Source organism: Gallus gallus, chromosome 22 (genome assembly GCF_016699485.2).
Source record: "Gallus gallus isolate bGalGal1 chromosome 22, bGalGal1.mat.broiler.GRCg7b, whole genome shotgun sequence".
NCBI classification, from domain to species: domain Eukaryota; kingdom Metazoa; phylum Chordata; class Aves; order Galliformes; family Phasianidae; genus Gallus; species Gallus gallus.
The window spans coordinates 226041-252299 of NC_052553.1; the positions used below are offsets into that span (position 1 = coordinate 226041).

The 26259-nt window shown below is 43.9% G+C and overlaps 1 protein-coding gene across 1 annotated transcript in view; it reads right to left on the reverse strand.

The window, feature by feature from the left end:
• Nucleotides 1-26259, reverse strand: part of ANTXR1 (ANTXR cell adhesion molecule 1) — a 93889-nt gene that overhangs the window by 26499 nt on the left and 41131 nt on the right. The window contains exons 13-16 of the mRNA XM_425758.8: nt 17257-17352; nt 8641-8682; nt 664-759; nt 177-344 (exon numbers count right to left, since the gene is read on the reverse strand). Coding sequence (XP_425758.5) covers nt 177-344; nt 664-759; nt 8641-8682; nt 17257-17352 — 402 coding nt within the window. The remainder of the gene's footprint in view (nt 1-176; nt 345-663; nt 760-8640; nt 8683-17256; nt 17353-26259) is intronic.

Sequence of the window (26259 nt, forward strand, 5' to 3'; positions counted from 1 at the left end):
GGCACTTGTCCCTGGTCACATGTTCAGAGGGATTTTCTTATGCACAGCTCCTCTACCAGCACCTTGAGATCACAGTTTTATAGACAGTTCTCCATCTTTACCCACGCAGGTGAAAACAGACTGCTTAACACCCACCTGGAGATGCTTTATGCAGTGCAATGCTGGACTGGACTTACCTTGATTGGAGAGTACCACTTCCGAGGAGAGGAAGGTCTGCGCATGTTGTTTGCAAGGTTCCTGGGTTCGGGGAACTCATATTCCTGTTCTGGCATCTTGACCCTGGCATTCTTGGCTTTCTCTAACTTAGCACCTTCTTCTGTGGAGCCCTTTTCTCCCCAGCGCACCTGAAAAGAGCAGCAGGAAAGTGAGGGTGGAGAAGTGCTTCAGAAAAGCTATAAGAATACTTCCTTGCAATTTGCATGGGAACGTTGCCCACGTGTCCCAGGCATGGATGCTGTACTGCAGTAGAGGAAAAGATTGTCCTAAGACTTAAGACCTTCTGTTTCGCTCTCAAATATTCCTATACAGAAAAGAATTTGGTTCAGATGCACAAAAGAGTGAAGTTTGCGCCTATCTCCCAAGCTTTTTGGTTAGACTGCCCGAGTGTTTCACATCTCAGTGCACAGCTGAGATTTTCTGATACATAAGCTGGTGTCCATTTACCTCCATTCTCTTGATGCCGCCAACTCCTCGACCGCCATAGTAAGAAGCATCCACTGTTGGCCATTTCTTCTTTGGAAGACCATCATCATCTTCCTCCTACAAAACAAAAGGAAAGGGTTGCACTATTAGAAAGCAGGAACTGAGTTGGTAAGGGATAAATAGTCACAGGTTGTCTGGTCCTTTGAGCCTGCAAGAGTTGTTGCTGTAAAGGTAGTGGTCCCTTGCTGGTTGCTTTCCAGAGAGCTACACTCATGAGAAGAAAATGTTTCATAATATAAACACCATCACCACCTAAAGGGTCCGATGAAGCTCCAGCAAGAACGTGTGTTTTTGACTGTTTGTTTGTTTTAAAGGGATCTTTCATCCTTTTTAACTTCAGGGAAGTAAGTTATTTCCAAGTTGCAAAATCATTGAAGCAGCTGCCAAAATAGTACATGGCATGGTCAAGAGGTGGGGTCTTCTGGCTGCAAGTCTAGTTGACACGCTAGTCATGAGCAATGGTAGCAGTCACTCACCCATTTGCCATCCTTTCCTCTGTGCCTGTAATTAGAGGGGCACCTCTCTAATTGCTTGTTGCTGTGAGGAGTGTTCACTGAATCATGGCTCCCCATGCTGATGATGAGCCAAATTAACCATTATCTTAGTTCAGATTTGACAGAACTGGGGGGGAAAGCAAGAAAGCAAGCAACTCGAATTTGCTCCAGGATGTAGGTGAGTTAGGAGCGCATTAAGGAACAACCACAGTGTGAATGTCCAACAGGGAAACAAATTTCTTGAGATGAGCTGGCCAAGGGTAATAGGATGGAAAAGACTAATGGAAAAGTTGCAAGAATGGAATTAGCACTTGTAATGAACTTCTGCCTCTGCTGGGGAGGCTACCCGTGAAAATCCATGTGGCTCCAGTGATTTCATGGCCTTATGCCAGCAGAAAGTCAGATCTGGTGTGAAAAATGAAGCTTAAATTCTGTGCAGAATGGAATGTGTTCTGCCCTGACACACTGCAGGCACAAACCCATGGGATAGCACTGAACATGAAGTTAAACGTGTTTGGGGCTCTGTCTTCATGACGGCGTTCAGATACGGCCTAATTAACAAAGGAAGAAAATCTCCCTTTTTCTGTTTAAAATGAGCCTGGCTGAATTTCTATCGGTGCATCCTACACAATATGGGCACATTATCAGAACTGCACGTTGTGCTCTGACCCACTCAGTGCCTTTCCCTTTAATTTCTACAACTCAGCCTGTGAACTGGCAAAGCAGAAAAGCAGAGTCCATCAAAAACGTGAAGTATTTCCTGTGAAAGATGCGGAGAGAGATGAAAAATGGTCTCCCTCTCTCTCTTTTTTCCCCCTCCCCTCTTTCTTTCTTTAATTCTTCGCAGGGATTTGGCGAAACTCCAAAACTTTGGAGCTTTCCAAAAACTGGGAAAGCCAAAAATACTTTGAATTCGAACTCCCCTGTTGGAAAACTGCAAAACTGGGGAGAGGGAGGGAGAAAAATCCGAGACAAACTTTGCTTCTTGTGCCAAAAAAACCCAATTTTATTATTATTTTTTTTTTTACTTAAAACAAACCAAACCCATCAATCGGGCTGCAAAATTCGCCCTCATCTCAAGGAGAGTGGGCAAATGAATCATAACTACACGGCTCCTCTCCTTCGAAGCTGACCTCCTCTCTCTGTTTGGAGCAGCTCTTTGCTGCAACCTAAGAACTTAATATCTCTGCGTGAAGTTTTCCATGAGGAACCAAAGCCATCTAAATATTTTCCTTCAGCAATTCTCTCTTTCTCTCTCTTCAGCTTAGCACAGACTGGACTCCTCACAACAGGAAATACCAAGGTTTAGGAAATCTTCCCCACAAGCCCTTGAAAGCCCTGCAAGGCGCTTCAATCTAAGATAGGAGGGCTTCTGCCAGGACAATAGGAACACCACACGCGCAAAAAAGGACTGCAGCAAACATCTGAAAAACAAAGGAGTCACAAGCTTTCTTCTGGATGAGCCTGTTTACATGTTTTGAAGGGCATGGGAGGTTTTGCAATACGAGCAGAAAGAAAAAAAAGCCAACAACAACCCAGTGGTTTCCTACACATTTGACAGATGTGCTCATAACGCACGTGAGTTGCTCAAGTGGAGCAACTGGAAAGCTGGGGGTCAAAGTGGGGAGCCAGCAGGAATATGGGGAGGGATGCAACCCCATCCCGGCATCCCAGCTCTGTGCCCCATTCACAAGATCTGAGCCGATACCATGGGGCTGAATTATCAGGTCCTGGCTCAGTTTGGCCCATATTAGCTACAGTGGGGTTTTTGCCTGAGGAAGAACCGTGTTAGGAACTTCAGCTCTGGACCCAACAGGAGCACAAAAGGCAGCCCCGGAAAATCCAAGTGCATTTAAGGATGCTGGAAAGTGACTGTGCAGAACTTGGCATCTTTCCATCCTTCTAATCTGCTTTAGATGGAGCTAGAGTTTCTTTTACAAAATAATAACAACAAGGACAGAGCTACATTTCACAGTCAGAGATCCAGATTCATCACTGCTGGATTTCAGAAAACAAAGATGTGTTTATCTCAGAGGCCATGCTGGGCTCTGTATGCTTTGACCCTGACCTGAGGGAACCTCATCTGTGGGTAACAGAAGGATAATTCAGGCTCCACTAGGGACATGGAACCACTCAGGATAAGAATTCAAACTAAAATTGGCCAGATATAAAAGTTTGGACAAATTACTCCTCTCCCCACCCTCATAATTATTTTCACAGTTGTCTCTGCAAAGCCTGGATGTTGTCAGAATTCAGCATTTATAGGGCTCTGCCTGCAGAAAGCACTGTATGACATGGGGCAGTCAGTCCTCTGAGTAATGGTTGTTATCATCTAATTTTACAGCGCAGAGGAAACCTAGATGTGAAATCTGTTGTCATCGCACATTGCATCTTCCTACACCTCAACCCCTTCTCCCAACACCAGCCCCACTTCCAAATTGCACGGCCACCTCCCAAATGCAAAGGCACTGTTAGATTTGGAGGACAATTTGCTTGGTTCTTAAGAAATATTTCACTCTTGCTTTCGTGGACCAGGCATCTGAATCACAACTGGATAAACCCTGCCCAATCTTAACTATCCCTGAGCCATTCTGCAAGAACATGGCTTTGGTGTTTCTCATATCTCCACCTCTTCCAGCCCAAGCCTGCAGAGTGTTGTCAAAAAGAACTAAAAAATCGTAAGAACATCAAAGAGAAGATGTTCTACTGGTGCTCTGCTAAGGAGCAGGCTGAAGAGAGAGCTCAGCTCTCGTTAGGCACCAGAAAATCCACCTATTTGTTTATCCTTGAGACAAAACTGCTTAGAAAACCAGCATTTATTGGTCTTACTGATCATGGAATGCCCGGTTTATCCATGGTAAAGATCCTGCCTGAAGGATATATCCTCTGAGGGCAAAGGGTTCCTGGGGCATAATTAAAAGAGAACCCCTGTATTGATGGAGGGGAAGGAGAAGAGACACTGCATGATTCCCACTCTACGGCTCAGGTGCTGAGCAACATGAAAAATGAAATAACATACCCAAAGTCACAGAGGAAATTGTTCTACAGAACAAAACGCTTCAAGTTCCCAGATTTATGTCCCCACCTCCCAGTGGATGGGGAATACATCCCACGGTTCACTGCCTCGACACAAGTCGAGTATGCTGTGCTGGATCCGCCTAGATATTTCACATTAAATTTGGTTATAAAAGTCCACACCTTCATGGAGTAACGCCTACACCTCATTTGTTTCCAATAACATCCCAGCTCTTTTTCTTTTAAATCCCTGTATCTTGAAAGGTTCCTTTTCTCCTCCTCCCAAATTTCCACAACACGTTGTAAAAGGGGAGGAAAGGGGAAGGAAAAGAGCTGGCATACCGCTGCGACCTGGCTCTACTTCAGGAATAACAGAATACATTTCCTGCCTTGGTGTCTACAAAAAAAAAAATTTCATCAGGACTTCTCTCTGAGCTTATTTTGCTATCTCCCCAGCAAGGCTTTTCAGGAAGAGAGGGCAGAGTGATTTGGAAAAGATTAATAAACAACAATAAGTGAGGGTGAAAGCAGCTCCATCCCTGTAAGCCATTCATTGGCTTTGCGACTGTTCAGCTGTGGGTGAAAGAAATTAGTTCACAAAGAGATCAAGATGAATAGAAGGTTTCATCTGCTGGCTTCACAATAGCTGCCAGGCAGTGAGTTAAATTCCTCCTTTTCCTGCAGGCCTTCCATGACAGCAATAATTACCTTCAGCATCTCATGACTGTGCTGCTGAATGGTGCTTTCCCTCCAGGACTTTCTTGTGTATGTATGTTTTGGTGTATGTGGGCAGGATGACAACAGGCATAACAATTATCCAATTACAGACTGGTTGGTGGCTTGGCCCTGGTGCCATGGTAGGAGTGACTGTGGAGGTTGAGCTTGAGCAGCATGGAAAAACTGGGTTTGACTGATGAGGAAAGGGTGTGCTCAGGTCATCTGGTCAGTATCCTGACTGGTTTTGCCAGGTTTCAGGGCACTTTGTGTCCCCGAATCCATTGTGTGGGAGAGAGCACAGCCACAATAGAAAATGAAGGTAGAACGGTGCATGTTTAGCTGTAATAGGACATGTAGGACATTGTTTAGTGGGTTGGATTGGATGATCTTGGACATCTTTTCCAACGTTGCTGATTCTATGATTCTATGTTGACATTGCCTGGTGTTTAGAAGGGCAGGGAAGCAACGAGAAGAGCATGTGCCTCCTTGGGACACTTGGGAGTGCTCCTTATTACACAATCAGAATCTGGCCCATGGAACAGCCCAGTAGCAGAGCCCTGGCATAGGTCAGGTAGTGAACAGGAAATTGCTGGAAGCTGGAAAGCCCTGCAGATTGTCTTTGTTTTTTTTTCTCTGTAGAAGATGGGTTGCAATAATGAGAACCAACTTCACCCTCTTGGTACGCTTCTGGTCTAAGTCAAATAAGTTGTTCCAATAAGCCCAGCCTGAAGGTGGTGGGCACTTGAACAAAAGCAGCTGTGTCTTCCTTCAGCATGGACAGAAAGAGCCTTCCTATCAACAGGGAATAGAAGAATGTGGTTTTGATCCACTATCACCGAGTCAGTCACAGGCCAGCAAGGTGCTCGCTGACTCCTTGAGGCATTCACCTCTTCCGATTGGTATTAACTCAATCTTTCCTGGCTCTAAGTAAAACCATCTGTCCTTCATCTGGGGTCGGCCTCCTCCTGCATCTTCCACTGTCTGAAGAGCCCAGCGGTGAGTTGACAACATTTGCAATTTCGGAATGAATTAATTGGAAGTTTCAAGCCAGTAATGATTTCCTTCACCAACAGTGAGCGTGGCTCCAATATGTCTCAAAAGGCCTTTAAAGTAGAGTTCAGTAAAACCTCTGGTGGGTTTCTGACAGCAATGCTGCTTTCCCCTCATTGTTAAGGTATAATGCATTCTCCTTGCAGTGCAAAGACATCTGCGCCTCAGCTCCCAAATCTGCTGATGCAAGAATTCCTCTTGCCTTATTTTTGCCAAGGTTTTTAGAAGAAAAGAATCACACTGTAACTGCAACGCTGCTGCTTAAGGGATTAGCACTTTTTCATTCTGGAGATGAGTAGTTGCTATGATTTCTGCAAGGGAGAAAGCTATCTACACACTGTAAGAAAAATAACTCCATCTTCTATTAGTTTTCAGCAAAGCAGAAAATCTGGAGTATCCAGTCCTCTCTGAAAGCATCGTATCACTGTCAATCCCACTCTGTGTATCCAGCTCTATAAGAGTAAATGGGACCAACGAACTGCACCTTTTCAGAGCTCCTACTGTTTTTCCACCAGTGGGAGGCTTCTGTAGGGGGAAAAATGCAACACAGAAGAGACAGCTCCAATCTTTACTGATCTTTGAGCACTGCTCTGATGCTTTCCAGCTTCTGAAACAGCACAGAAGTGTGTTTCCCTTTGGCTGCCAATTATTCAAGGTAGCTTTAGGATAATTGAGTACTGAGTTTAGGGATAAGATATGGTGGAAAGCATGTGTGGAATCGTGTGTCTGCCATCAGATTAGTCTCTATGTTGGCAGATTGTTGTAGCTAAATCCCCTCATCCCAGGGTCCCAAAACAGAAACAGTAGGGATAACATCTAGAACATTGTACAGACTGCATTAAGAAGGAAGCAGGTAAACTACAGGTAGCAAATTAATGCAATTTTTCTGTTTCTGTACAGAGAAGCCATTGGCAAACACACTGTTAGAGGAAAGCTGCGAAACAGACTGATGAATTGAGGACAGCTCCATCCTAAGAGCTGCATGGACTCTTCCTCTCAGAATCAGAGAGAAAATACAACACATCCAGAGATATCCTTACTCCATTTTAACCAGAACAAACCTGAGGTCTGCTGCAACTGGCTCAATTTTGCAGTAACTGGTTTCCTTTTGCTGCACTTACTGGTTTTAGAAGGACTTCCGTATACACGAATTATGCCTTCTTACTTAGCACAGAGATGTGATTTCCCCCTTCAGTCCTTGGCCAGAGAACAGCATTCCAGAATGATGTATTTTAATTAACTTCAGCAATTGAGTCCCTTGGCTTGGAGGCATGCGTGATGCTGAACGGAGCATGTGCAATTTTAGACAAGTGTTTTCCTTTTCATTCAGAGGATCAAAGCTGACAAAGCTAGCAGATATCCACACAGCCCAAACAGAAACGGCCACTTGGAAAATGAGCCAGATGCTTGTATATGGATGCATAGACTGATGTTATTCTGACAGATGAGTGCCTTCACAAATACGTTCAGCACTGAACCCAAATGCAAACCTCCCTTGGGTCCACGCATGCTTAGGTTTGGAGTTTTGCTTCAGGCCTGTTTTGAAGGAAACAAGTGCTAACAAGATAAGAGGTTCCTGCACCAGCCTTGGCTCCAGCTGCCCTCTACTATTTTGCTGTGCTCAACGCAGGCAGAATCTAGGTTGGATTCTACCTCGGTAGGGCTGCAGAGGACTGAGCCTTAAGGGTCTCTGCCTTGGCACAGAGCACCAGCACACCCTCCCTGGGCCAGACTTCACCAAGAGCAGAGGATCATTTCAGCAAGCCAAACCATAGCATGCAATGACTTGGTCTCTAGAGGCAAAAAGCAAGAGGAACTAGCAATCCAAATCACTCTGAGAATGGATCTGAGTCTTCTGTTGCACAGCTAGGAGGAACAGATCCAAACCCCGATGAAGTCAATGGAAAAACTCCTATTGACATTGACGTACCCTGGATACAGATAACTGACTTTTCAACGAAATCCCATGTGCAAAACTGGGAGCAAGAAAAGAGATCCGCTGTGCACTGAAAGCAGGAGGATACAGAAAGGGGAAGATGAAAAACTGGGCAGATTGCTGGGGAGAGTCTACTAATTAAGTGAGGGTGACATAACTTGAAACCATTTGTTGCTGGATTCATCTAAAAGAGTAAGCCGAAATAATGGTGCTTTACTGTTTTCCTCCATTAAAACTTGCCCAGTTGGTGCAGCTCTTCTGATGTCGAGGTGGTTGTTCTGGGTTTGACATCTGCTCGGAGTCTGCACCATCGTCTTCAGGCACAACTGCAAAGTCTGTGGGCTGCTTTTGCTCACAGCAGTTGAGGTCCAAGGGATAAGCACTGTGAGTTAGTGCTCAGCTGCCATAAGGGGTTAGATGCACTAAACACTAAAATCACCACCGTGCCATTCCAGGAAAGCAGTTAAGCATGTGTTTAGGTTCCATTAACTTCAAAGTTAAACATATGCTTAAGAGTTGTTCTTTTTGTGAATCAGAGCCTGCAGTGCTATTCTGACCAAGTGAAAGAACCGTCTGCCTCTGCCCTCCTTCCCTACCAGCTCTGAAGGTTTAACCTCCTGCCATGGTCCATACTCTGCCATGCAGCAGAATCATCACCTCTTCTAAGGAAGATGAACAAAATCTTGTCCGAAACATCAAGGAAATTGGGTTGTTGGTGTTACTTACCTCACTGTCTTCTGCAGGAGGTGGAGGGGGCTCTTTGATGATCTGGAAGGATAAACGAGAATAAAAAAGTGGTAAATCAGCATGATGCAAATGTTGCTCATTGTGTGATCCTCATTCCATGTGAAGTGATAGCAAATCCAAAGTAATACACCCGGGATGCTCCTTGATAACGCAATAGGAGCCATAGTGCTGGCACACAGATAACCATCATCATTTTGCCTGCACAGACATGTTAAATTCAGCATGTCCTTCTACTGGCCACTGCACACACATACATGTCCTGCCTCAGATTATTTACCATTTGCACAAAGACTGGAAAGGAGAAAGACAAAGACTGGAAACCAAGGTGAAACAAAATGCTCCAGAGACACTGGAGAGGAATAATTGCTGTCTCCCAGAGCAGAGCAATACACCATTCCAGAATGCTGTGCCACTCATTGCTCTCTTAAAGAATGGTTTTCACATTGTCAGGCACTCTCATATGGTTTTCTTTAAAATCTGCATATATATGTACTTACAGATATATGTACATGTATTTATGCACATACACTTGGAAGTTCTTCAAGGATTTCTAACTAATAAAGCAATCAGGGTGAGGTTTTAGACCGGTCCAGGATATTCTCCATAGAAACAGCTTAAGTTTATGTGGGCGTGAGGTTATTATTTCATGCAAAAAGTTTGCATCTCGAGCTCAGCAGGCAGTTGGCTATCATCACAGCCCTCCACTCCAAGAGCAACAGAGAACCTTCCAAAGGGAAAGCAGTTGCATACAGGCACGTCAAATCTCAATCCTTTACACGCAACGGACCCCAGTGCACAGCCATTGCAGGCAGCATTGAATCCAGCCACTTGTGTCAATGCAGCTGCCCCAGGGATGGAATTTCTCCAGTTGTTTTAAGTCCATCTGGATGAAGCAGCTCCTTCTTTATGCACCAGGTAATGAGTTGCATGCTGCTGGGGTGCTGAGCTCCTGTCAGGACCGTATATTGGGTGTAGGGGCTGCCTAGAGATGGGGTGCAGATGTACAGGCTGAGAGATTGCCCTCCAAAAACAAAATCACAGTCCCAAACAATAACAGCTCGGCTATTTAAATGCAGGAAGAGAAAATGACAATCATATTAAAGGCCCCGAAGACATAAATATTTACAAAAATTTCCCTCACTGGTGTTTTAACTTCTCTGATGAGCTCACTGTTTTTATTTTCTTCTGCAAACCCCAAGTCATGCAATATGGCCATTAATGAGGAGCATGTGCCTCTGGCTTGGGAGGAGGCTGGGGCTGGATCAGTCCCTTTTACACATCACACTCCACATATCCCATTCCTGGGCAGCAGGTTCTTTCTTTGTTGGCCTTCAGGGTCCTCGAGGAACCTCTGCTAAACACCCTGCATACTTGGGTGCCAACACTGAATCTTTGTTTATGTGCACAGAGGCACAAAGCCCACGTGGAAGCATGGGATGACATTTCAGGAGTGATGTAGGTGCACCCCCTGTCTTACTCTGGTGCAGCAGAACCATGGGTCAAGTCTTGGCTACAAATCCACTGACCACATTAGGGATAAATGAGATGTCCCTAAGGAGAAGTTGGCAACAACACGTTCTCTTGTACATCTCATGACACAATTAGTGACACTCATGTACAAAGCACAAAATAAACACAAGGCTTTTCGAGCCACATTTTCAGATGTTTTAGTTACTTGTCTCTGCAATTGTCACTCTTCAGCAGACGTCCCTTTGAACCAAAACCCGTAATCCAAACCCCAAACCAAATCCAGTGTTTGGTTACAAACTTAATCCAAACAAAACGCTGAAAAATTTCAGATACCTCATCCAAAACATATCTACTGGAACTAGTCTTATTACCTTCTCTAATGTTATTCTGGTGGAACATTATGGGTTTCAGTGGAGTTTCTCTGATTTGCATTGGCATGAAAGATGAGGATAACCCATCCAACATACTTGGTCCAGCTAAGCATTCACATACAACTTTTCAGCCAATATCAATGGAATATCTTGAGACTACAGACTTGGATATTACGGGATAGCTGTGTTTTTCATATATTAGTATTCCTTCTCATAACATACGCACTCTGACAAACTAACTCTGATTTATATGAACACATCATTTTCTTTTCTACCACAGACCAAGTGAAAAAAAAAGAGCGGTTCCTTGCATTATTAAGCACTGAGCGCTTCTAAGAACAACTGAATACCCATCAGTTGGCTGCATAGGTTGGTCAATTTGGAGAAATCCAGAAATGAGGAGAATTTAGTCTTCTCTGCCTTTGATCCTGTATGAAATTTGGAAGTTTGTCATATACAAAATACACTTCTTATCTCACCATCCAGATCTGGAAAGGGTTACAGGAGCTTACCTCTCTATGGAAAACCAGTGTTTTACATAGGTAGATAGGGATAGCTCAAGGGGGAAAGGTTTTAAGCTAATTGAAGGGGAGATTTATATTAGATGTTAGATCGAAATTTTTGATTCAGAGAGTGGTGAGGCACTGGAACAGGTTGTCCAGAGAAGTGCCCCATCCCTGGAGGTGCCCAAGACCAGGTTGGATGGGCTTTCGGCAGTCTGCTGTGGTGAGTGGCAACCAGCCCATGCAAGGAGTTAGAACTGGATGACCTTTACGGTCCCTCCCAGCCCAAATCATTCTGTGGTTCTACAAACAGTACAAATCTTTTCTTTCTCCTGGGCTGTGCGTAATACCCTCGTTGTGTAGTGGAGGCAGTGAAACAAATGGGAGCTCTCTGCCACCTGACACACAGCAAAGCAAACACCAAATGGGAATAACAGGATCCCAGAACTGAAAGGCAGTGCCTTACACCTGCACGTTTTGCATGAAGAGAAATGATTACTCAAGTACAAGAAAGAAAACACCACTATAGGGAACCCAGAGAGGATAGAGCCCATGCTGGCACGGAAGGCTTGAGTCCACCACATCTTGCTCTGGGCTGCACCTCTCGCCTTCCCTCTGCCTTGCCAGATGACACACATGGACCTGCTGAATGCAATCAGCTGGGAGCACACTTGGCCAAGCAAAATGCTTAGGCTAGTTTAACTTGGCAACACTGAAGTGTTTGTTCATGTGTGCTGCAATTGTTTTGATAACCCCAAGCCATTTCTGGGCTTGCTGCTGCGACTCTATCTCCTGTCCCTGCCTTTGAAAGAAGGAAAATGTGGTTAAGCAACCATATTTGCTTACTAGGTTAGGAATACCTGAGGGTTTCTACATCACTGCCATGCCATCAAAACCTTACAGTATGGTCTTTTGTTGGTAAAAAGTCAAGGCCTGAGGGATGAGCAGTTGACCACTGGCTTTCCTTAGCAGAGGAAAGAACTTCAAGAGTAGCTGTCAGCACTTCTGTACACTTAACCATGAAAAGTCAGGACAACAAAGCTATTCTTTGCCTTTCTATCACAGGTCTCAGCACGCCTATGATTGACACAGGTCTCTGGTAGCTGACCTACCCTGATGTCACAGAGCAGACGTTGCTGACAAGCAACCCAGTGTGAAAGCAGAAGAATCTATTAGCCAACCTACTGGAAACCGAAAACCACGGAGAGAATGTATTTGCTGTTGCCATGAAAATTTCTGTAGCCATTCAGGCATAAGCAACGACAGTACACGTTGAATCCAAATTTTGCATATTCCAGGAATGTGTCTAGAATGTTTTCCATCCTGGGATCGTAGAAAACTCCACCAGTTTGCAGAGTCCAGCAAACACATACTCAGTTACTGTCCCTAGAGTTTTATCTGATAAATAGGGGCAATGTGTTCCTTGTCAGTGAAACTATCTGCTTTAAGATTGAATAGAGCATAACTTAAAATGAGGGCTACATGAGAAAACAATACAACGAAATAAAGGATTTTGCCTCTGATTAGAACTAAAAATTCAGGAAGGATAAATGCATTTAACTGAGCATATTTTGCTCTTATTTGCTGTCATTCTTTTTGGTAATATGGAATATGTAGTTCAGCAATCGTAACAAGCAGGTTGTTTTTTTTAAATAACGTTAACAATGATCCATCTGATGGATCCTTCTTTCTCTTCCTCCTCTAAATCCTGTGACAGAGTCTCATAGCATAGTTACGAATTGGATAAAGGAACATTTCCTTTCTATTTGTTTTCTATCTGCCTTGCATTGTAACCATCCATTAAACCCTTGGAGATTTTGTCTATAGTTCAAGGATTCTAATACAAGCAGGAGCCTGTCCCTGTTTTTTCATCTGCAATAGAGTACATTCTTCTTCCCAGGGGCAAATGAAATTGAATTGGAATGCTATCTCATACTTTTCTTAAGTTGACCTCTATTTAGCCTGGAAGAGGATCCAGGAATCTCAATGTTAACTCATTAAAACTAGGAGAGACAAGACTGCTTCACAGAGAAGACTTCAAGCTGACACGTGCAAAAATTCAAAACAGACATGTCAAAACCATCCACACACTTAGAGGAGACATGACATCACAGAGGGGAAAAAAATCAGCTCTCCATATAAATAACTCTGATATGATTTGCAACCAAATAGGGTTGACATGCAATTCTCAGGGGAATACATGAGAAAGTAGCATCTGCAAAGGTCATTCTTTTTCCTAGGCCATTTCGATTAGACAGACAGACAAGGCCAGAATGAGTGGGTTTTACTCCAAATGCCTGACCCAGTTGCTTTGGAAGAGCAGATAAATGAATTTCATTTTCTGAACTAAAGAGCAGCAAAACATCACAGCTACTTTCAGCTATCTGCTGAAGCCCTTACTCTCACTCATTGATTGCTTGTGAGTTTATTGGTTGAGTAAGACTCGGTCCTAATGAGCTATTTCTCCTTAGCTGGGCTTGGCCAACTTTCTTTGGAAGACGTGAGAGGAACCCAGGGAAAAAACAAAGGAAGAAAGAACTTTTACTAAGTTAATTTCTTTCCATGCACAACTGGGGCAAAGAACAACAGTGCCTCTTCTACACTGAGTCTGTGTTGTGGTCTGGAACAAAAGGTGCTGAAGGCAGTTAGGATTAATATAATTGGCCTTTGGATCTGGCCTTAAAGAGATGAATTAGCAAGGAAAGTGGTTTGGGAATCTGAAGTCTACGCGTATTATCTCAAGGCAAAGGGCTTTCAGAAGGCAAATCTTAGTGCTCTCTAAATATTGAACCCCTGGAAGACCTTTTGGGTTGGAAACTCCGGAACTGAGGGACACTTTGGAGAATTTGGCTTTAACTTTCTGGCTCCAATTGTTTTGTATTGACTGTGCCATAAATGAAGACGCTCCTTTGTGGCAGCAAGAATGGATGGATAGCAGTTTAGGCTCCAATAGCTTTGGTGGAGCTACCATGTTGTGTTAGGTGAGTGCTTGGTTGAGCGCTTGGCTTGGTCTGAATCAAAGACAGGGGCTGTGGGGTCTGTGAGCCATTCTTCCCAGCACATTTGTGTCTTTATCTCTCAGTCTGTCTCACAGATGTTTCATACAATTCATGAATCCCCATTCTCTTCTTCCAAAACCATTTTAAGTGCAGAAAAATGGTGCCTCATGTGCACATGGGAGCGGGTGGGAATTAGAATACGTGGGCCCTTACAAGTAATCTCCATCACACCAATGTGCACCATGTAATTTTATTACTCTCCAGGGTTACTGTAGCGTATATGTATTTCCTCCCCTTCTCTTCCTCCAGTTTAGCCATAATTTGCATGTGTTTTTAATACATATATATATATTCTGTATTTTCTCCATCCAGATTTTTGTTTCCAAAACTTTTGGTCAGCTGCACTACAGACTTAGAGCCAAACAAATTGCTGGGTTCTTCCATGCTTCCTTCCAGAAAGCAGCTTTAGAGCTTGAATACCAACACCTCGTTTATATGCCAGCCACACCCCTGTAGTTTAAGAAGCTGCAGTACAAAAATAAGCAAGAGGATGCGTATATTCTGAGCAGGCAATTGCTACAGAGGTGCAAAATGGGAGGAGCATGGGACCTGTCCCAGCATGGACATGACTTTCAACTACTGCATTATGTCTTTGCTATACTTCCAAAACAAATTAATCAACTTAATTTCCAAGCCAATCTTATAATATGTTTGTAAAACCCTCCTTAAGACTGCGTTGGAAGCTTATTATGTATTTGTCTTACAAATATTTGCATTTACTTGGATTGCGTCTATATTAAAACTATACCTTGTGTTGGCCTCCTACCTGGAGCTGAATGTCACCTTTGGGCACCTAAAGAACCTGTAGCACACACAGTTCTCCTACGAGTGCTCCGATCTCTTCAGGTTACCCTACATTCAGGAAAGGGGAGGAAGGGGAAAACAACAGCTATGGAAAGTCAAATGCCCAAAAGCATCATCAAGGCCAGGATCTGGCACCTTCTGTTTTGCAGATGTGTTCTTCTCAGGAAAACTGGGGTCATCCTGCCGTGATGTCTTTGTGTTTGTCATCATTCTTTTAATGTGCACAGTGCTGGAGATGTAAGCTTTGCAGAATATCTTTCTTTGTTGCCTGTAGTTGAATAAGCTTCCTTGAAATCCCCTCAAAAGTTAGCACCTGGGTCCCATGCTTTTGCATCTCCCCATGGATGTCAAAGGAAATTTTGCCTGTATCAGGCACAGCAAAGGTCTGATTATTATTTTGATCCACCAAGCAACAACTGCATCTACTGTAAACTGAGTGGTAAATTCCAGACTTCATCCCAGAACACTTCTGAGACCAATAAACTTGGATACACTTGGAAACAGCATTTCTTTATGGGTGCATGCCAAGGAGATACTGAGTTCCAGATAAATCTCCAGAGTAAGTCTATTGACTTCAGTGCCTTTACTCCAGGGGTGAAGCTGGCTTGGTGTCTTTCCTGGAGAACTGCTGGACAGTAATGATTTCTATTTAATTAAAACACATGCCAAGGGGAGTTTCAGGCTTTAGAAATGTGCTTGTCACTCAAATTTATTCTTCGTAAGAAAAAAGTTGGATTTTTTTCCCTCTAGACAGACACACAATTATCTCTGAGATGTCCCCAGGCTTGAATTCACATCACTGTCTCTGGGTCTGTGGTTTGATTATTAGAGGTTATTGCTTGCCTGCCTCTTGTCTGTTGTGCAAGCCAGTTCCTCTGCCCTTAATTCACTCTGTGCTTCTGACATTGTATTCCTTGATCAGCCACTGCCAAACTAGTAAATAAGCACTGCTGCTCTGCAATCTTTCTCCCCACTGTAAACCAAGCAGGCTGGGTGGATTTATCTCTGCATTTTACGGAATTGAAATGCATAGTGAGGTATCTTCCTTGCTGGTTTACTACCAAGGATACTGCTCTGCCATCCTGGAGAGATGAAGAGATCTCACACAGGTTCCTGAATTAAAACCTTTCCAGCACTGAAAGCAACACAGTTCTATGACTGCTGTCCCCATATCGTTCCCTGGAGCAGTCCTGCACTGCCCTCTCAATGCATAGAGTTCCACAGTCCCTCTACTCCATACCTGTCTGCTTTCATTCATGCCTTCTTATCAGCCTCATTGCCCTCCTGCAAAAGAACCCTTAAATGGTAGCATCACTTACAGCCTCTCCTCTCTGTCACCTCACTTCTCCACTAAATCCTGCTGTAAACCCCACTGAGATGTGCCAACGAAGGAGCTGGCCTGATTTTGCTGGGAACAAGCCATCTAGTTTAGACAAACAACTCCCAGAAATCTGCCCCTCTGCAAATCCTCTGTCCATTTTTAGAACTGATTTTTTTATTGTTCCGATAAGTCCAGATAAGTTTTTTTTTTTTTTTTTTCCCCTTCTGGTTTTCTACTCAGGACAGAAATGCCAAACTACCCTGAAAAGAAGCATTCTACCCCTTGCTTATCCATCCAGAAACAGACTGAGATGATTCAGATTTCTTCCTCCCAGTTTTTCATCCTTGTTCTGTATAGAGACACGCATCTCACACAAAGACCCCTCAGATATGGCCAGCTCATGCACTGCCTGTGGATCCACAGCTTGCAAGGAAGTGAACTACAACATGGTGTGAACTTAGAAAACCGAGTAAGAGATTTACAATCAGGAACAATGGTGGTGACCCAGAAACTTGAGCCAGTTTGGATAATCTTAAAAGATGGGTTTGAAACATTATATGCAGCCTGGCACCAAAACCAGTCCCCAGTTCTGCTGACAGTAATTCTTGCTCTGTATTTGGTGTGTAAATGAGATGCAAAGCAAAGGCTGAGATTCACTGAATTGCACACTTCACCCCCGATTCCCATTGGAAAAGGCAGCCCTAGGGCACGATCAGCAGAGATGTACAGAGGTATGACAGGTCCTTGCAGTCAGACAGCAGGGTCACGAGTGAGAGAAAAGCTTATCTCAAGTCCCTGATTGCCCCTTACCTCCCCTGACCTCCTCCTTCTGTTTTCTCCACATTTTGTCTGCCTTTCTCAGATACCAGCACTGCACCTATGCTTCTTAACTCTTCAGAACATTTTGTTCTATTCATTTTTTTCCACCCAGACAATGCTGACCTGCTGCTTCTCACCCACCCTTTCTGCCCTGCATTTTACCTTAAGTAAAACTTAACATTTCATCATACAGAAATGCCATGGAGCTGTCAGCAAGCTGAAGGCAGAGCAGGGTGAGGAGGACTTACCACTGTGCAGCAAAGAGGCCAGAACCACCAGAGGAGAGCCAGTGCCAGCAGCAGGAAGAGGATCAACAGAGCTATAGCCAGGATGGTCCCATCTGACTGGAAGAGAAACACAGAGAGCACGTGAGCACCACCAGCAGAAAACACAGTTTTCCTCCCTCATACATCTAAATGGGGCACCTTCCCCATCCTTGGTTACTATGAAGAGGCTGAGGCATCTCGTTCACCTCCTGGAGTTGTAGGAAGTTTTGCCTTGGTTTTCCCCCAAATGTATGTATTTTTAAAGTATTGCTGCTCACAACACAATGTTTCCTTACAATTTCAAGCATTCTCCCTTCTTTGTGACTATTTGTGACTATCTACAGCAAACCAATTGAGCTGTAGAACGTCCTTGTTCATCGCAGGGGAGTTGGATGGGATGGCCTCTAAGAGTCCCCTCCAACTCAAATGATTCTATGATTCTTTGATTCTATTCTTCCCTCTTGCACAAACTCGAAAGTAACACCAGAATTCTAATTTACTCCAAACGGAAAACTCTTTGGAGAGCTGCAGTTTGCATCTGTAGAGAGAAAACAAGAAAAGCCAAAGCTCAGACATGAGATGACACCAGCCAGTGTGGAGTCAGGCAACAACAACCAAAGGCTTTTTAAAGTAGGTCAACAGCAAAAGGAGGTCTAAAGAAAACACTGGACTCATACTTGGTGAAGGTGTTCACCTAACAAGACAGGATGAGGAAAACACAGCTTTTTGCTTCAGTTTTTAGTATTAATGGTTGGAGGTTGATGATCCTTGAGGTGCCTTCCAACCCAAGCCATTCTATGATTCTATGATCTTGAGTTGTCCAGTCATCTGAGTTGGAGGGGAGCAGTGACTTTCCATTTGCGGTTTCCAAAATTGTAAGAAAACTGTTTTATCAGCTCAGTGGTCATAAGTCCATGGGGCCTGATAGGATTCATCCCTGAGTACTGAAGGAATTAGCAGATGTTACAGCTAATAACCACTCTCAACAGTTTACCAAAGAAGGTCTGTGATGAGCTGGATGTACTCAGCATTATAAACAGGACATGAGAGAAGACTCAAAACAGTGCAGACCTGTTGGTTTAACCTCAGTGCTTGGAGGGATAATTATCCCCTCAGTATCCTGGGGGATAATGAAAGACCATTAAAGAACAACGCTGTTATCAGCCATTGTCAACATGGGTTCATCAAGGGAAAGTCCTGCCTTAATAATTTGATCTCCCTCTATGATCAAGTCACCTGCTTGGTGGATTAAGGGAAAGCAGTGGATGAAGGGAAGGCAGGGGATGTAATCTGTAAGGATTTCAGTAAGGCCTTTGATACCATCCCTCACGACATCCTTCTGGAGAAATTGCCTGACTACGAAACAAACTGGTTCACCCTATGCTGGGTGATGAAGAGCAGAGCTCAGAGCATTGTAGGGAATGGAGCTACATCAAGCAGATGGTCACTAGTGGTATTCTCCAAAGATCAGTTCTAGGGCCAGTCTTGTTCAGTGGTTTTATCTATGGTCTGGCTACGGGACTGGAGTGCATCCTCAGCACGTTTACTGATGGTGCTAAACCAGAGGTTCCATTCAGTCCCTGAGGGGAAGAGAGGCCTTGCAGAGGGATCTGGATAGATAGACTGGAGCACTAGGCAATCAGCAACGGCCTGAAATCCAGCAAAGGAAAATGCCAGGTGGTGCAGCTGGGATGGCGTAATGCAGACATAGGCACAGCCTGGAGGAGATGAGTGGCTAGAGCACCTCAGCAGCAAGGGACCTGGGGGTGTTGGTGACAGCAGGTTCAACATGAGACAGCAGTGGGCCTTGGCAGCCAGGAGGACTGTCCTTTATGTTTTCCCCATTTAAAAAGGCATTTGCAATTCTCTGATATCTATCAACAATCCAAACTGCTGCACAAGGCACCTCAATATAGCAATCGAAACCAAATGTGCATTATTTCTTGTCGATTAGATTTAAGCCAAACCAGATGTTCTCAGCTCTCTAAGGCATGCCAGCTTCCCTATACTGTGTCTCCCCAGTATCGCCCTATTCTGAGATAAGCAAGCAGGCATCCCTGACTTAAGCCTGTTTGAGATGTTCTTGATGTAAGAGCCAGGCACATAACAACCCCACCCAAATGTCAGGATCACCAAGCCAGACTAAGGGCACATTCAAGAGCAGACTGACCTGCAGGATGGGAAAATTGGGTGCCTGCATAAGTCACTCTAATTCAACAGCCAGATGATCTCCCATCATACCAAAATGGCAAGAATAATGGAAAAACAATCAAGGTTAAGAGCATTTTCCAAACCTTCTTCTAGTGCAGAAGACATTTCTGGACATCTTGGATTAAGACAATCTGATCTTTGACACTTGGAAATAAAAAAGATGCAGTCCGCACAGGAGAATTCACCCAAGACATCTCTGGAAATGGAAACTGGACCCTGACACAAAATAAAACTCATTTGAGAAGACAGAGCTGTAGGTTTTGGTGTTCTTCCTTTAGACAGATAGCATAAAGTAACATCCATCATCCACGAAGTGGAACGTGCTGATGTTAAGCACTTTAGAATATGTGATCCTGACTCTTTGTTGCTATGAAATCATAGAGGAAAGAAGGAAGGCTTTTTATGTCTAATGGTTGCCTGCCCCTTTTGTGCCTATATTGAAATAAATTTTGTCATTAAGAATAATTTAAAAGCAATTTGCTAAAATACAAGGCAAATTAAACTGGTCTTTTAACCGGTTTATAACAGAATTTGTTTGTACTGGAAAGAGTAGTTTACACGACTCTAACACATCTGGATCTCTGCAAGGCAGCTGATGTGGCCAGCTGGTATTCTGCATCTCTCAGCAGTGAAACAGTCCAGAGGAGCTGAAAGGGTTTCATTTGCCAAAGCTTACATTTCTCACTCAGGTAATGCCTCTCACCAAAGCCAGCACTGCATGACAAGCCTGCAGGAATGAGCCGTCTTCCGATATCAAAACCAGACACGCAGACAAAAATGTGGGGTTGGTATTAATTCCTTTTCTTATATTTGAACAAAGATGAAAATAGTCTGGACAGGCCAGGACAATGCATACATGCATAATAAAACCTACCATAATCACCAAAGTGACCCAAACCTTGCTTTGTTTTTACCTTTATATTGTCAGTTTCTCCTATAATTTAGTTATCATTCTGTGTAGCACCCATAGTTTCATAGAGCTTGAACTCTGCTTAGATGGAAAGTGCCACTACCCAAGCTGAATAATAAACAAGAAGGAAAATACTTCTTGTATTGTAGCTTGCAAGCTACTAGAGCAGCTTGCAAAACTTCCACTGACATTTTTGAGCCTTTCTCCCTGCCTTAAAGCTGCTTAAAACGGGCTGGTGAAGACTTCTGAAATATCTGTTTCTATTCCATTATTTCTAAATGAAAATTTGGAAGAGCGACACAATAATTCAATGAGCTGTGTTTGACACACGTGTTGAATAAAGGCCGTCAACTCAGATGATGAGAACAGCCTTCATTTGGAAGACAAAGAAGAATTTTAACACTTAACTACTGGAGTTCTTAAGTGTTGCTGGCAGTTGAAAGACCAATGGCCAACCACTTCTGGATGATATTGTAAAATACAAACATATAAAAAAATACAAAGCGGGAGATTTGAGGCATTTCTTCATATATGGATGTGCACGTACATATATATATGCACATATATCTATATGCATATATTCTTTTACTCAGAAATTAGTGTTGGGCTTTGAGGAGCCAAACTGTGTCTGGGGGGAGTTCTTTTGTCATGAGAAAGGAACCTGGCCCACCTCTTGGCCTGCAGGTACCCCAGTCGGTGGGGGATGGCAACATCCGACCAACATGGCACAGGCTACTTTCTTAAGTCTACCCACAAAAATTCAGCTATGCGCTGTCCTCCAAAGCAAGACATCCCTCCAGGGCACACACAGACCCAGGGAAGATCGTATCTAAGAGAAAAAGGTCATGATTACGTGCATGCACATTCCTTCAATAGTCAGCAAACAGGGGGGATCGCTCCAGGGAAATGACTCATCTTCATCTCTCCTGTTGCCTACCAATATTGCTGCCCAAGATCAAGTTCCTGAAATTTTGCTTCAGGAAGCAAGAATGCAGTCATGCAGACAGACAGAGCTGAGACAGAATCAGTGACTCTGAGACCCTCTTTCATCTCAGGCATCCAGGGTGCTTCTAAGAGAAACACATAAATCTCCTCATAGACTTTTCAACTGCTTACATCTGAGGGTTTCAAACAAACAAACAGAAAGCTACCACACATCAGATGGAATTTGTTTTTGTTTTGTTTGAATCCTAATTATTTTTAAGATTTTATTTCATAGTTTCTCACTTTACTGCACTGGCATCTGCAGCATACAGTAGATGGTCCAGAACTGGGATACAGATTAGCAACCTCAAAGCGTATGGACTTCTGAAAGCTTGGACTACTGACACTCAGGAGTGATGAATGAAGTACTAGGTGCATATAACAAATGTGCTCATGTACTGTTGCTGATGAATTAATGCACCATTGATTTATAGGGAGAAGGCGGTGGTTAGCGTGCATGCTCATTACCACAACAGTAAATGGATTTAACTTGAAGCACGTGCTTAAATGTGCTGACTCCGTGGGGTGCCTAAGAAGGATGGGCTTCTGTTGAATATATGCATCAAGCACTTGGCTTTCGTAGCCTATGAAGTTCAGTAAGAGGAGTTTGTTCTAACTCCTACTCACCTCACCAGAAAGTAGAATCACGGAGGTGATGTTCCCTTACCAGCTAACTGCTCCCAGGACCATCGATCCCATGCCATGCAGCAGAGCATCTTGAAGCCTTTCCAGCCATTCTCACACTGGGCAGGCTGGAAAGCTGACAGCATTACTGCTCCTGTGCTGGGAATGCAGTGTGAGACCCGTTCTGCTACCTGGGAACAACAGTGCAGCGTGAGGCAGCCACCCCACCAAGACTGCCTTCATTGTGACTCACAGTAACTTAAACAACACTTATTACTGCTAAATCCCAGGAGATGTGCACACCTCTATCCCAGTCCAGCACGCCACACGTTAAAATCTACAATCTTTTTAGGTTTTCTCCATGGGAAGAGCACAAGGGGTGTTAACAGGAAAAGAGCCAAGTGCTGCTAAAAGGCTTTACAACAACCCTGACTACAGTTTTTGAATGAGCATCCAAATTCTGGCAGACTTTCTCATGGGATAGAAAGGAGAAACAGGTTTAACAAAGGAAGGGGAGGACAAAGGATGATCCTGGCCTTTGCCCATCAGATTCAGGCGGCTTTTACTGTGAAGGGAACATTCACCATTTCTAAAATACAATCATAGAACCTGACTCTCTCGGGAATGTGCCTATCACTGCAACAGAAATGGATGCCTATCATCACACACATATACGGACTTAATTATTATTATTATTATTATTTTTAGTACTATAATCTGGTGTAATTTCTAAAAGGAAATGGACTCCCACTGAATGCACTATTCCGTAATGCTAACCTCTTTGATCATGGTCTATGTGTAGTTATTTGAGTGGGAGCCAAGCTCAGGAGGAGATGTGAGCAAGAAACACCTGTTCTGGGTCAGCCAGTCTATGTATTTTCAGCTCTACTTTTCCAAGTTTACTGTTCTGTGAAATGAGAGGTCAATGGCAATGATCTGTTCTCCTCTTTTCCTTTCACAGCTGAAAGAAGATGAGAGCCCGTTTACGAAAGATTCTTCCAGCATCCTTGGTTATTTGCTTTACAGCACAATATGAACACCAATATTAAGCCTCACTTTACCACATGCTGTACAAACCCAGAGCAAAAGACAGCCCTTGTCCTGAATGGCTCACACGTGGGGGGAAGAAGGAGTAATTATTGCTCCCTCTGCTACAAGGGAAGATCTTTGGTCAGAGAAAACATTTCTCTAATCCCCGATTGCAGTGTTTATACTTAAGAAAACACACTCAATTTTTCCTTCAGAAGGAATATCCACAAGTTTCCAGATAAACAGAAGTGTTAGCAAGGCTGCTGGAAGACAGATAGGGCAGAACTAAGGGTAACATTCAAGATTTCAATGTAAGGCATTGCATGTGGGAGTTGGCACTATATACAGTAGGGCTTGGTGGGACAGGTGAGCTGCTCTTCAGTTCAATCAAATACCCTTCATATGATGGGCACCTACCCAGTTGGAGGTCTTCCCATTTTGACTGAGGAGCTCCTATTCTAAAAGAGCCCTCTCTTGTCCCTCGACACTTGGAGCTAAAAAGCAAAGTCTTCGAGGTGAAACCTAAGCAGCTATTTTGGTTTCCATTTGTGCCCGAAGGCAGCCCTCAATAGAAGAATGCTAAATTCATTCTGGGAGGCGAATAGTAACTGGAATAATAGGCAGAATTCTGTGGAATTACATTTTGTCATAACAACAGCCATTTATGGCTCTGTTTGGGTTTACTTCTTTGCAAGGCAGGAGAGGAAGGGAAACAGCATGCTACAGCTCTGGAATTCCTTGCCTCTGTGTCTGAGATTTGTAGCATTTAAGCAACTTCATAAAAAAAGAAAAAAAATATATGAAATCTAAGCAGCACCTTCTCGAGGTAACACTCTTACATACCTCCCCAAGGGTTAACCAGTGATGTTCCTCATGGGCTGCCACAGGCAGCCTGCCATGAGTTCAACAAGGTTAAGCAAACACCAGCATGGCCTGAACCCACACGACAAGATGTATGGGAGAAGTTTCCTCCTGAAATTTCGTTTAAATTGGAATCCCATTCGATAGCCTGGAAGGAAAGGATGCCATCTAAAGGGGCCTGGACACACTTGAGAATGGGCCCAGAAGAAATTAATGAGGTTCAACAAGGCCAAGGGCAAAGTGTTGCACTTGGGTCAGGGCAATCCCAGATATGAGTGCAGATGGGAGAACTTGAGAGCAGCCCTGTGGAGAAGTGCTTTTCCACACATCCATTCAGTGATTCCTCCTCTGCTCCCAAAGCATTGGTCTCATTTAGGAGTCCTGTTTTCCAAATCTTAGGAGCGTGCTCTTTTAAAATGCCTACCTCACTTAAGGGTGTTATAAAACAGCCAATGCAACAATATTAGAGTGAAATAATCTCTGCAGATTTAACTCTTAGGGTGACCTGAGAAGCAAAACCATTCACTGCCTTCTATATTTGCAGCACAAAACAACTAAGAGTAATTTATTTTAGGAACAGACCTGAAATCGTGTGCCCTGGAGTTCCCACAGAGCAATACCTCAACTAATAATACACAGGTCAAGGGCCTAGGAAAGGGCTCATTAAATTTGCTCTGCAGTTTCATAAAGCCTCTATTGATACAATAGTAAATGCACTTTAATTGCCTGCAGACTCAGGAACATTGATAACTAGCAGAGCCTTAACTGTGCAGCCCAGAACAAAGTCACAATTGAAAAACCCCTGTGTTAGCACTGCATCACATTCCTTCTGAATAAAAAACCCTTCACTGCAGGGAGTCATCAGATTTTACTACAGGCCTGCAGTGCTTTCTTGAATTTCTGACCTTCTCTTTCTCCATATTTAAAGACAAAATCCATCCACTGTTGTTTAACTTACAAATTCCTCCAGTCTCTTTCAGACAGCCACAGGAAAACAAGAAAAAGAGGGGATACAAAGACAGAAAAAGGTGTGTCAGTACTCACGTCCTTTTGTCAAAAGCAACACCCATTGAAGTGATGAGACCCAATTCTTTTTTCCAGCTTGCTTCAATGTCTCATCTATCCTTGCAATTGGAAATGTGGGATCAGAGGATGCTGTTTCTTCCCAGAATGATGAGTGCAGGTTTGCAACACCAGCCTTTCAGGAAAGGCAAGGCTGATATCTATTGGCACTGGACAGGAGCAAGCCCAGTTTAGGTACTGCATAGGCCTCCCAGATGCAACCTCTCCCCCAAAATACCCTGGCTCAACATATTGCTCTTCACCTGAAAGACTTTTCTTTACAAGCACAATTCCCCTAGCTCTCCTGAAGAAACTGAGTGTGACAGGGGAAGATATCCATTGTGAACTGCATGCACATGGAAAACAACAACTTCTAGTCATTGGTAGATTAACATCCTGCAGCAGAAACGTTCTCACACCCCATGTGCGGGTGCCTCCATTGGATGGGGAATGGATGATATGGAGACACCCAAGGTCAGGCTAGATGGGGCTCTGAGCACCTTGACCTTGCTGTAGGTGTCCCCATTTATTGCAGGGGAGTTGGCCTAGATGACCTTCAAAGGTTCCTTCCAATTCAAACGATTCTATGATTCATTATCTCTCCTTGCAGAGAAGCACCATGTGTTTCTCACTAGGTGGTACAGGGGATTGCTCTTCCAGCTGAGGCATTGGAACAGCCCAGGAGATCTACTTTACATGGTCACTCCAGCCCTGCATTTTTCACCTCCCTTCCAGTTTTGAGAGCTGCTAGTGCAAGAGGTCATTAGTGGTTTTTGCTCTTCTGGGAGCCTTTTAGAAAATGAACAAAGGCTTATTTTAATTCCCACCCTGGCTTCTCTCCGAGATGCTCTCTCTTTGCACTGAAGAACTTGGCAGCAGTGGAGTAGGACTGACTTCCTGCCTGTGAACGCTGCCTCGTTAATTACTTCCTCTATTGCACATCTCCTGACAGTGCTTGGTGTGCAGCCTGCTCTGTGCACATCTGCCTGTGTACCCACTCTGAAAGCAGTACCTAATACTTTCTCCCTCTTTCAGCTCTTCAGAAAACTCCTGATATGAGAAGAGGACCAAATCCCTTTTTAAGGGTTTCCCAACTCCACCAGCCATTATCTGCTCAGCACAGCACACAAACACATGGAAAGCAACACTCACAACACTGAAGCCTGATGCAGGGCAAGTCTGCATATGAAATTGCAAGATGGTGTGCTGAGATTCACAGCTGAGAAATAGACATATACACGTTTTAATTCCCATTGGTGGGCTGAAGATGCTTGGCTCCCATTGCATCTCAGGCTCCATGCCTT